This window comes from Astatotilapia calliptera, chromosome 7 (genome assembly GCF_964374335.1).
Source record: "Astatotilapia calliptera chromosome 7, fAstCal68.1, whole genome shotgun sequence".
In the NCBI taxonomy this organism is placed as follows: Eukaryota; Metazoa; Chordata; class Actinopteri; order Cichliformes; family Cichlidae; genus Astatotilapia; species Astatotilapia calliptera.
Window position 1 is genome coordinate 28291712 of NC_137428.1, and position 11673 is coordinate 28303384.

The 11673-nt window shown below is 39.7% G+C and overlaps 1 protein-coding gene across 1 annotated transcript in view; it reads left to right on the forward strand.

Moving 5' to 3' along the window:
* bcr (BCR activator of RhoGEF and GTPase) overlaps nucleotides 1-11099 on the forward strand; it is an 86198-nt gene extending 75099 nt beyond the window's left edge. Inside the window, exons 13-23 of the mRNA XM_026174075.2 lie at nucleotides 161-265; nucleotides 615-689; nucleotides 964-1061; nucleotides 1906-2037; nucleotides 6053-6112; nucleotides 6308-6417; nucleotides 6735-6874; nucleotides 7239-7373; nucleotides 7477-7582; nucleotides 9684-9846; nucleotides 9976-11099. Coding sequence (XP_026029860.2) covers nucleotides 161-265; nucleotides 615-689; nucleotides 964-1061; nucleotides 1906-2037; nucleotides 6053-6112; nucleotides 6308-6417; nucleotides 6735-6874; nucleotides 7239-7373; nucleotides 7477-7582; nucleotides 9684-9846; nucleotides 9976-10065 — 1214 coding nt within the window. The 3' untranslated portion in view covers nucleotides 10066-11099. The remainder of the gene's footprint in view (nucleotides 1-160; nucleotides 266-614; nucleotides 690-963; nucleotides 1062-1905; nucleotides 2038-6052; nucleotides 6113-6307; nucleotides 6418-6734; nucleotides 6875-7238; nucleotides 7374-7476; nucleotides 7583-9683; nucleotides 9847-9975) is intronic.
* Nucleotides 11100-11673: the final 574 nt, after the last annotated feature.

Below are 11673 nucleotides of genomic sequence, written 5' to 3' on the forward strand. Positions count from 1 at the left end.
TCTGAAGTGCAAGATACTAAAATTTGGGCATGTTTATGTAAATACTACCAATCGATTGAGGCTAAGAAACCAATATTTTTTTGCATATCTGTACGGCACGTGGTGTTTTTTTTTAAAGTACAGTGTGATTTAAAATTGAAATATACTGTCTCCCCTCAAGGTTTTAAAACAGTTTCCCTGACGTCCATGGAGCTGCAGATGTTGACCAGCTCTTGTATAAAACTACAAACTGTCCACCACATTCCACTTAGTATTAACAAAGAAGGTAGAGTGACTGTTTTTATTTTGTCCAACATAATTTTGTGTTTTTTACAGACTTCCTTTAAGTTAAAGATATTCATGAGTGCTTATGAGGCAGTTTTATTTACAGCCTTGGTTTGTCTGTGCTTTTATTGGAAACCTTGAGCTTTCCCATAATGTCCCCAGGAATGAAGTAATCATTAATAACTGGGAAAATTGAGGATTGGTTTTAAACCCAGATGTTTAATACAGAGCACGTCTGTTAAACCTCTTCCTTCCTTTTCTCACTCTGTTCCAAAACATGCAGAGATCGGCATGCTTTTCTAGTGCCTCCTAACTTTTTATTACTGTCTGCTCACTGACCATTTTTCCAGAGGATGAATCCTCCGGTCTCTACGGGTTCCTGAATGTAATCATCCACTCTGCCTCTGGCCTCAAACAGAGCTTAAGTGAGTCACTGACCTTCACCCACGCAACCTTTCAGTTCAATTCAATTTTAATTTGTTCATAAGCAGCGGAAACAGTGTTATTTTTGTTTAAACTTTCAATCGTGAGTGTGTAATTGGATCCACGGGCTGAAATTCGTAGACATTTGATTTGATTTATTTTCCTAGGGTAGCATCAAACATTCAGCCCATTCTTTTACTAATGTAATACATTCACAAAGACGACGTGATTTGCCATATAAATGTAAATTGTATTAAATTGTTTCCTCCCTGCCAGATCTCTACTGCACATTGGAGGTGGACTCCTTTGGGTTCTTTTCAAATAAAGCCAAGACGAGAGTGTATCGATACACCAGTGAACCCAAATGGAATGAGGTAAGAGATAAAGCGTGTGCAATTCAACATACACATACCTTCAAAGCTGGATTTGATGAAGTAGACATGTAGTTGTTTCTGTGACATTATAAAGAGATTGCTCACCCACATGTACCAGCTGGTGCCTGCATTGAATCCTCAGTTGCACAAATCTCTCCATCCTCTCCGTCATATCAGTGCAACTCAGGAACACATACCTGCACACATTTCCGTCTTAGCATAGTTCATGTAGCTGACATCTGGTCTTTTAATCATTTAGGCATCCATCTCCGAGCAGTTAAAAGATGTCTAAACAAATCCAAAGCATCCAGAGCTTCAGCAAGAATATACAAAACACACATATACATACTCCATATATACATGGAAGCAAGCACACGTGCACAAACAAGAATGCATTAATGGCATAGCTGGGTGAAGCAAGAAAAGCTCTGAGACATAATCACAGGATTAGTTCATGTGTGACAGGGTGTGCTCCATAGTGGACCCAATGACTCTTTGAGGATTTTGCCCAGCAAAGTGGAAATAATATTAACTAATGAAGAGCTGCTGGTGATGACTCACATCTGGTCAAAAGCTAAGTGAACCAACGTAGTGTGGGCCTCAAAAAATATGTGCAAAACATATGCAGTACGTTCTCTTACATAATTACAGGAAGTGATGGTCAGCTGCGTTTTGTCGTTGGTCGTATTGAGATGCAATGCCATGGTGATGTCTCTGAAGTTATCATGGCTCTTTTGCATGATCTTTATCTGCAGACGTCACTGTATTCAAATATTTCCCGCCCTTTGCTTTTATTTATTCTTTCCTCAATAGCTTTTTTTCTGTCTCTCTTTGTTCGCTGAAGGAGTTTGAAATCGAGCTGGAGGGCTCTCAGACCCTGAGGCTGCTCTGCTACGAAAAGAGCTACAACAAGACCAAGCAGAACAAAGAGGATGGAGACGGTACAGACCGCATCATGGGGAAAGGACAGATCCCGGTATGACATGACGTCACCCTTTTCTCAGCCGTGACCACCATGACTCATTGCTGATAAGCATTTATGCCACAATAGGTGCCGCATACCATATGATCAGTGAAGCTTGTTAGAGGAATATGTGATGGATAGGTAGAGGCTGGCTAAATGAAGATGGGTTTCAGTGAAGTTGTCTGCACTTGCAGGTGACTGTAATTTAAAAAAAAAAAGAAAAAGTGGAGTAACTTTGTAGCGGTTTAATAAAAGCTGTAAAAAGCTGTACGTGCTCACTGCTTCCTGCCAGGCTTAGCTGTTTCAAATATTTATCACCACCCTCCACAGAGGAAGTAAATATGAAATCAGTACCATAAAGTATTCTCTCCATAATAATGCCAGACCCATAAAATTGCCATTATGCTGAACCCATCTGACTGACCATAGTTTGATGGCAGATTTAGGTAGTCAGGAATTTAATCACGAAGGCAACCCCACCCCGCCGGATACTGCAAAGTGTCACCTAGAAGATTAACAGAGACAAAGGCAAAGATAAAAAACGTGAAAAACAGGAGTTGCTTCTTTCATCCATTGCTACCAAAAACAATCCCTTTTTCTACTCCTTCGTCAGCTTCAGTGTGCGTCTGTGTGTGCACGAGTATGATTGGACATTGCTGTAAGCTTTTTTTGCTCTGTTTACCACAAACACTCACACACACTAACCTTCATGTATATAGCAGCCCATTTGCTCTGGAGTTAAAAAACCCCCCACAAAATAATAGCTGTAACCTTTTAAATGATTGTTACAAATACACTGGTGCAACATTGCGTACATGTTGTTTCATGCCGTATGCACACACACGCATTACGGAGGACAGCTGTATTTATTCTGAGAATTCTGCATCCATGCTGGTTGGAAAAAGCTATCTACACTAGGATAAGTTTCCAAACTGTGACTTACAGTCACATACTCCACCTAGTGGCTCCTCTAAGCCTCAGACACGATCCTATTTTGACAGATGATGTCATTTTAAAAGGAAAAAACTCACAGAGCTGTTGGAAGGTTACTCAGCAGGATTTTCACAAATCCAAGGCAATGTTGCTGCTGTGTTCAGCAAAAGTCACGGTGGCTTATTGAATCTACATTTTACTCTGCAGCTTTTTTGAGTGTTTGATCAGTCAGGTGCATGCTGAGATTAAAAAAATGACTGTTTAGTTTTCAGACTGGCTGGTATCTAGCATAAGAGGCAAAATAAGAGGCAAAACATGGGTGCTTAAGGATTGACCTGATAGATGGGTAATAAGAGTACATATAACATGGATGTACACTTGAGCAGGTCCTTGGTGTGTATTCTAGCTAGTGCAGTTTTTCCTGCATGTTTGTTCTTTATCTTAGAATCAAAGTAAAAAAATGAAGTTTTCTTTTTCTATGATAATTTCACGTATGCTATAAGGGAAGATCGGTGACTCAATCCATGGCTTCTCCAGTCTGCAAGTTGACGTATTCTTGAGAAAGATACTAAACCCCGATGCATCCGTCTGAGCGTTAGTGTGAATGTTGTGTGAATGTTAGACCAAGTGCTGAGGCTTATAAAAAGCACGAGTGTGATTGTGTGTGTGACTGGGTTTGCTCAATTAGAGTAGAAAAGCACTACATAAGTACCAGTCTATATTTGTTTGCTTGTTTTTCCATAATCTTTCCTAAACTTAAGGGTCACTGTAGTTCAGGAGGTAGAGCAGCTCATCTATTAACCGCAATGTTGATGGTGCCATGCCTGGCTGCCCAAGTATCTTTGGGCAAGGTACTGAACCCCAAGTTGCTCTACGATGTGTCCATTGGAGTGTCATTGTGTATGAATGTTAAAAAAGAACTTGTACCAAAAAATGCTTGTATGAATGGGTGAATGAATCAAGCTGTATAAAGTGTTTTTAGTGCTCAAGGAGAGTAGAAAAAAACCAGAATGTAAAAATCACTCAGCCCACTAAAGTTCTAAAGTTTGGTGTCAGTTTGTCACATCATCAGCCTGAATTCCCCCATTTTTACTGCATCATTAGTACTTTCCCTTTCATTCTACACCATAAACATCCCTCTTGTTTCATACTTTCAATTTTTAAACGTACGCATCCACACCTTGCATTCATGGATTGTGTAAAGTCCTGTCTCCATCTGAATGAGCTGTGACAACTATTGTTTACCCTCGTGTTGCAATGCTGGCTAAATTCCAGCTTTTATCATCGTTCACTTGACCAGATTGTCGAATTATTGGAAAAAAAGCCACTAAAAGTCAGAGACGACAGCATCATGTTTGTGTCTGAAAGCTTTTAGGCCGGCGAGGATGCCAGCTCTTATGGCTTTGCTGTTTTTTAGTGGAATGTAATTCTTTATAGATAAATGGCTCAAACCAAAGAGCACTCCAATCTCTTCAGTTTGATTCGGTTGTGAGAAACTTGATCCAGCTTTGCAGCCAACCAGATGGGGCTTATACTAGGTAAACACACCCAGCATGCGTATACTGTGTATGAGCGTGTTTGTTGCGTTTTGTGAGTTGTGTTTGTTCGCACTCAGCCTTTATTGCCCAGGATGGCATGGCTCTTTGATTTGAGTGTAGTTAGTACCTCTGAATAAATTACATTTGTTTATCGTGCTTCTAAATATATATCGAAGGGTGTAGTGTGTCTGCAAATCACATTTCAAAACATTCTGCTACAGCAGAGTAAGACAGTTGATGCAATTATAACTTTATGCTCTGCTTTTCTGACATAACACAGCAGCACAGTAAGTAGGACAACAGTATTTAAATATAGCCTTGACTTTTTAAGATCATCATAATAAAGCAGATAAACATCAATAATTTATAAAGCTGCAGTGGCTCCAAACAAAATACTGAAGTTATTCTTTCAATTGTAAAAAAGTGATCATTTTTTGATCCGGTTAGATCTAAAAGGTTTAATAATATAGATTGTTTCATGTAAATGCACTGCAAAATTAATATTAGGTAAGTACATGAATATTATCAGCTTATTAAAGTAGTAGTTTCATAGTAAGCTGTCCTTATACCTGACATATTATTAGTTTGTTAATGTTCCATCAATGCATAAGCAGCATTTTACATGAGCAACCTGCTTTGTCTCATGCCCAGTCAGAGGATCACAAAATAAATGTTGCATAGTTTCATTGTAAAAGAAAAAAATCTGAGGAAAATTTCTAAATATAAAAAAATCTACCATTGAGTATTTGTGTCAAATAAAGGTCTTTAAAGAACAGTGTTTCCATTTGAAAGGTGGTGGAGTAGAAGAAGAACGTAACTGAAGTACAGCAAAATTTCTCAAAATTGTACTTTCTACCACTTCTAATAGAAGACTATCATAAGCACTTTTACTGTTCGTTTATTTTGTTTTTTTTCCAGCAAACATGCACAATGGATCCTGAAACATGTCTTTAGTTTGAATGTACTCTCTGAATCTTCACATGACTCAAATTTCCAAATAATATTTTTATCTGGGCCTCGGTGCAGCTCATCCACTGTCTGAAATCGAGCCATTTTAGCTTCTAACCCAAGGGTGGGGAAACTCCAGGCCTCGAGGGCCGGTGTCCTGCAGGATTTAGATGTGTCCTTGATCCAACACACCTGATTTAAATGGCTAAATTTCCTTCTCAACATGTCTTGAAGTTCTCCAGAGGCCTGGTAATGAACTAATCATTTGATTCAGGTCTGTTGACCCAGGGTGAGATCTAAAACCTGCAGGACACCGGCCCTCGAGGCCTGGAGTTTCCCACCCCGTTCTAACCCTTTAAGACAACCTTTGAGTGGTTGGCTGCCATTCACAAACAGAAGATTTGTAAAGCTGGTGGGTGGGGCCTCTGTCCACTCTCACTGAGATCATACAGATCCAGAAGACTGAAGCCTGAGCTTTTAATTTTTGACTTGCGGTGATTACTTGCATTTATGTTGCTTCATTATTTGAAACTTTCTCAATGTTCAGTATGAGTATCCTTCAGTGTGAGCATTTATGTTTTTTTCTTTATCATGTTTCCTCAACTCAGCTTGATCCTCAGACTCTCCAAGGCAAAGACTGGCAGAGAACAGTTATTCCCATGAATGGGGTGAGTGGATCACACAAAATAAAGATATCAAAACTTAAACAAGATTTTCCTCCTGTATTACACTCACTAGCAGCTCTAATGTAGCTTTACATTTAGATCATAGTAGTATGCATTAATGAGAAATGGGAAGCAGGTCGATTCAGATTGTGTAATGGTTTGATTTGTTTTTTAACTTTGAGTTCTGTTTCTCATCAGATTGAGATTAAACTGTCCATGAAGTTCACCAGCAGAGAGTTTAGCCTGAAGAGGATGCCCTCGGAGAAACCCATGGGTGTGTTTGGAGTTAAGATCTCCACAGTGACCAAGTGAGTAAATAAATGAAGAGTGACTATTTGCCCACCAGCACTGTGAAATGTCCAGGTCATTACTATTTGTGTTCTCCTCTGACATTTTAGGGCTAGGACAGTTGCTCACAGTAATTTTTCTGTAATCAGAATAATCACATCTGTATTATTCCCTGTGTCAGGTTACTCAGTCTTATCCCAAACTGTGGTAGACTGTCATGTTTTAGAGAATAGGCCAGTGAATGGCTGAAGTCAGTTGGCGTAGCATACTGTATATACAGTTGTAACAAATGTTATTTCAGACCCTCCTTTTCGATTCCTTTTTTGTTTTCATCCAGACGAGAGCGCTCCAAGGTGCCCTACATTGTCCGGCAGTGCCTAGAGGAGATTGAAAGGAGGGGCATGGAGGAGGTGGGCATCTACAGAGTGTCAGGAGTGGCCACCGACATTCAGGCCTTGAAGACTGCCTTTGACACCAGTAAGTATCTCTGCCATCCGTATACCTGATGACTTCTTTTGTTTTGGGGGTTTTATTTTTGCATATTTGTCAATCTTACATGTTTCATTTTTAAATGATCATTTATTAAGGGACAAAAGCCATCCGAACCAACTTGGCCCTATATAAAGACATCATGAAGAAGACATCAAGAGGTTAATGATTTGAAATCATTAACCAGACTGACAGGGGAATCAATTTATGTATTAACGAATAATTGGGTATCCTACTTTGCACTTTTAATTCGACGCTAACAGTTAGGAGGCACGGCAGTTTGTTCTGAGGTGTTTCCTAGCGTTATGATTGGCAAACATCCAGTTTCAGGCTGCTCTCGTCTCTCCTGCAGATAACAAAGATGTGTCAGTGATGATGAGTGAGATGGATGTCAATGCCATCGCTGGGACCTTGAAGCTGTACTTCAGAGAGCTGCCGGAACCGCTCTTTACCGATGAGCTCTATCCCAATTTTGCAGGCGGCATCAGTAAGATACTGACTTTGAGGTTTTCCCACACATAAGCAGTTTGAACTGCTTTATTTACAAGAAATGTATAAGCAGCTGTATCTTTCCCTTCCCTCCTCTGCAGCCCTGTCTGATAGTGTTGCCAAAGAGAGCTGCATGCTGAACTTGCTGCTGTCACTGCCCGAACCCAACCTGGTCACATTCCTTTTCCTTTTGGATCACTTAAAGAGGTATAAACAACTAAACACAAAAATAAATGCACAGAAAGTAGACATGACCGCACACCAATGTGCACAGAAAGAAAGACAAACCAAATTCAAGAACGTAAATTTTTATAGTTGATGCATTAGGTGGTGATCACTCACGAGTCTGTTTTCAGATGGATTTTCTTTACATTTGTCTCCAAAACATCTAAATGTTAATATTGTTTTAAACTTGAGACAGTTTATTGTGTTATGTGAACATCATTATGGTGCAGTGTTCACCTCAGTGATTTTCTGTATTGATGTAGCTTTTATACTGTTAGGTATAAATCACTTGCAACTGCAAACAGCCTGACTGTGCACTGAATAGAACTGGAGATTTATTACTTTTACTTTTAATGTCTTTATAGAGTCAAAGCTTTTTCAGTATTGGTTGACAATGTTATTGTTTTGTTATCATAAATCGTTTAGCCCCAAAAATTGGCCGTTACTACGATATCCAAGAGAATGTTTTCGGATAGTTTCATGCCTGTTTGCATATTTAGAACCACAACATGTTCTTGTAATTAAGGTAAAACAGAGACATCCTCACACTGCAGAGGCCATATTTAGCAGACGTCGCTCCACAGCCAACTTAAATGATAAACAGAATATCAGGATTGTTGGGCAGACTCATAATCTTTTTATCGGTATTAATTATTGGGTCTCTCTTGTAAATGAGACATTAAGTCTCAGTGGGACTACCTGTATAAATAAAGGTTAAGGAAATAAAATATGTAAAAAATGACAAGGAATGTCAGAGGTGGAGGAGCTTGTGATTATTATTTGGATGGAGTGTCTGTGGACAGTTATCCCGTTTTATCCTATAAACTCTTCTGCCGCACTTACTGTAGCATCTCCAACTTGCTCATATTTGCGCTCAGAGCAGTCCATCTCCATCCCTGCACATTAACATCGCTCTTGTTCTGCATCTTTATTACTAATCTACTCAACTCTTCCTCTCCTCCTCTACTCAACAACAAAATAAACTATCACAGCTATGCAGATGACACACAAATATATATCACAATGTCACCAGGAGACCGAGGCCCTGTACAGGCTCTTGGTAAATGTATTGAGGAAATCAATGACTGGTTGTGCCACAATTTTCTCCAGCTAAACAAAAACAAAACTGAGGTAATAGTCTTTGGCGCCAAAGAAAAACGATTACAGGTCACCAGAGAACTTCAATCTATACATCTAAAAACCACAAACCAGGCGAGAAATTTGGGTGTAGTGATGGATGCAGACCTAAACTTAGAAAAACACATTAAGACAATAACAAAGTCAGCTTACTATCACCTCAAGAATATATCAAGGATAAAAGATCTGATGTCTCAACAGGACCTGGAAAAACTAGTCCACGCATTCATCTTTAGTAGGCTTGATTACTGTAACAGCATCTTTACAGGTCTACCTAAAAAATCAGTCAGACAACTACAGCTCATTCAGAACTCTGCTGCTCGAGTCCTCACTAAGACCAAAAAAGTGGACCACATCAGTCCAGCTCTGAGGTCCTTACACTGGCTGCCTGTCCGTCAGAGGATAGACTTTAAAGTTCTGATGCTGGCCTATAAAGCTCTGAATGGTTTAGGACCAAAATACATCAATGACCTCCTGACCCAGTATGAACCATCCAGATCCCTCAGGTCATCTGGATCCGGTCTTTTATCAGTTCCCAGAGTCAGAACCAGACACGGAGAAGCTGCATTCAGCTTTTATGCTCCTTATATCTGGAACAAACTCCCAGAAAGCCTCAGATCAGCTGAAACACTCAGTTTATTTAAATCCAGGTTGAAGACTCACCTGTTCTCAGCTGCATTTGAATAAAGCACCAAATCCACACTTTAAGCTTAAATTTCAAAACTTACATTTAACTACTGATTTTATCTACTGCTCTGATTTTATCTGTTTTGATTTTATATACTGTTGTTTGTTTGTTTGTTAATTAGTTAGTTAGTTTATTTGCTTGTTTTAATCAATTTTAAATCATGCTTTTTATTTGTTCTTGTTTCTAATGTCTCTGTAAAGCACTTTGAATCACCTTGTTGTTGAATTGTGCTATACAAATAAACTTGCCTTGCCTCAGGGTGGCAGAGAAGGAGAGTATCAACAAGATGTCTCTTCATAATTTGGCAACGGTGTTCGGGCCGACCTTACTAAGGCCCGCTGAGAAGGACAGCAAGATCCCCGCTAACCCAACACAGCCCATCAGCATGGGGGACAGCTGGTCCCTGGAAGTGATGGCACAGGTAAGCCACACAGTTTATCTTCAATCTCTGCCCTCTGCCATTTTGTGTTTGTATTTTCTGTAAAGGTGCTTGGCTCATTACGATACTTATATTTTTAATTTGCTCATTTTTTAAACTTTCTCAATACAGGTCCAGGTGTTGCTGTATTTCCTCCAGCTGGAGACGATTCCCACCCCAGACAGTAAACGACAGAGCATCCTGTTCTCCACTGAAGTATAGAGCTAACGCTGACTCTGACCACCGCTGCGTGAACAAAGAGACGGACACTGGCTCAGAGCGAGCCTCCTGTCGTGTGTTTTTTATTTGACTGACTGCACTCCGCTCAGCTTTTGCAGCTGGGAAGGATTTGTCTCCGGTGATGCCTGTTGTGCTTGAACACAAGAGGGCGCCACTGGGCCTCTTAAGTACAGAGTATGTGAGGTCTTTGCCATTCCTATCTGTCATTACCTGATAATTAGTATGATTCCATGTACCTCCAGTGTAATGCATCCACCACCTGGTTTTTGTTGGTCTCAGTGGTGAACCTTTGCAGCTTTTACACAGTTGTGGTTCATAATTCGAGAAGTTCGAATGAACAAAATCGCACAGAACGAGTCAGGATTGTTGATTTTTCTGGAATTGGTTCGCCAACAAATCAGAATCTCCACGAACTTTTGGGCATTGTTCTCTGTACGTCTTTATTTTAACCAATCGCAGGAAAAAATGTTGCAAAATGTGTTTCTCCATCTCAAACGTTGCTTCATGTCCAGTTGAGGAAAATCCTAAGTATGTTTTACATAATCTCAGCGCATTCTTTCAAACAAGTGCAGACATTTGATGGAACTGAAAGTCAGCGTGTGGCTGTCGCCGTCGTGCTGGCTTTTTCTTTTTTTCTGTATCACAGGAAGCCAACACCTGTATGTTAAAGTGTTTACAACGTAAACAAACCCGGTTGGAGTGAAACGCTACGGCTTGGTGAAGTGAACCCAGTGATTTGTAATACACTGCAGTCTGACTGCCTGCCGTTTGTCCGACCACAAAAGCAAGTTTCCTCTATTTGTGTTGTGTCTCAAAGTAACCTTCAGCTTAAATGCACAGGAAGCAATATATTTTCTAACATAGGAGTTGTCTGTGTTCATATCTTTGCTGACGAAATGTCCTTCGCATTGTAACATAGGACGTCTTGCCAAATCAATATGTTTTTTTGGGGGGTTTTTGTTAGGAAAAAGTAAGCGGTTGTATTTACAGATAAAGTACATGTACATAATCTTAAAGTTGTATTTTTCTTTTTGGTTAACAGTATAATCATTGTTGCTGTTACTGTAATTTATTTTGGGGTCGTCGGGGAGAAATTGGTTTGTTTGTTTTTTTCTATGTGAACTTAGGTTTCTGTTTAAGAAAGTAGTAGGTTTTAGCCTTGACTTCAAGTCTTGCAGTAATTAAGCAAGATTTAGCCTTGTTCTAATAGAAACTGCTCAGCTGTTCTATCAGTTCTTCATTTCGATATTGTTATTATTATTAATATTATGAAGGTAACACACACTTTGTAGTTCATACTGTATGTTGCTGTGGAAAAGACTGAAGTTCTATGACTGCAAGCTGGTCCTTATCAGCACAACTCCCATCCAGAGATTGCCTGTCTAGTGTAGACATTATGCAATGTCATGATACATCTCATACACACATGGCGTTGTCTCCTTTTGTAACCATTTAATCTGTAGCTGCAGAAGTGCACTAATGCAATGTTAGAACTACTGTATTACCATTGAAGTGACCTGAGCACTCTGCGTTTATGTCCAGCGAACAGCGCATCTTTTGTCTTAAATGAAGGAATATTAATTTACTTGC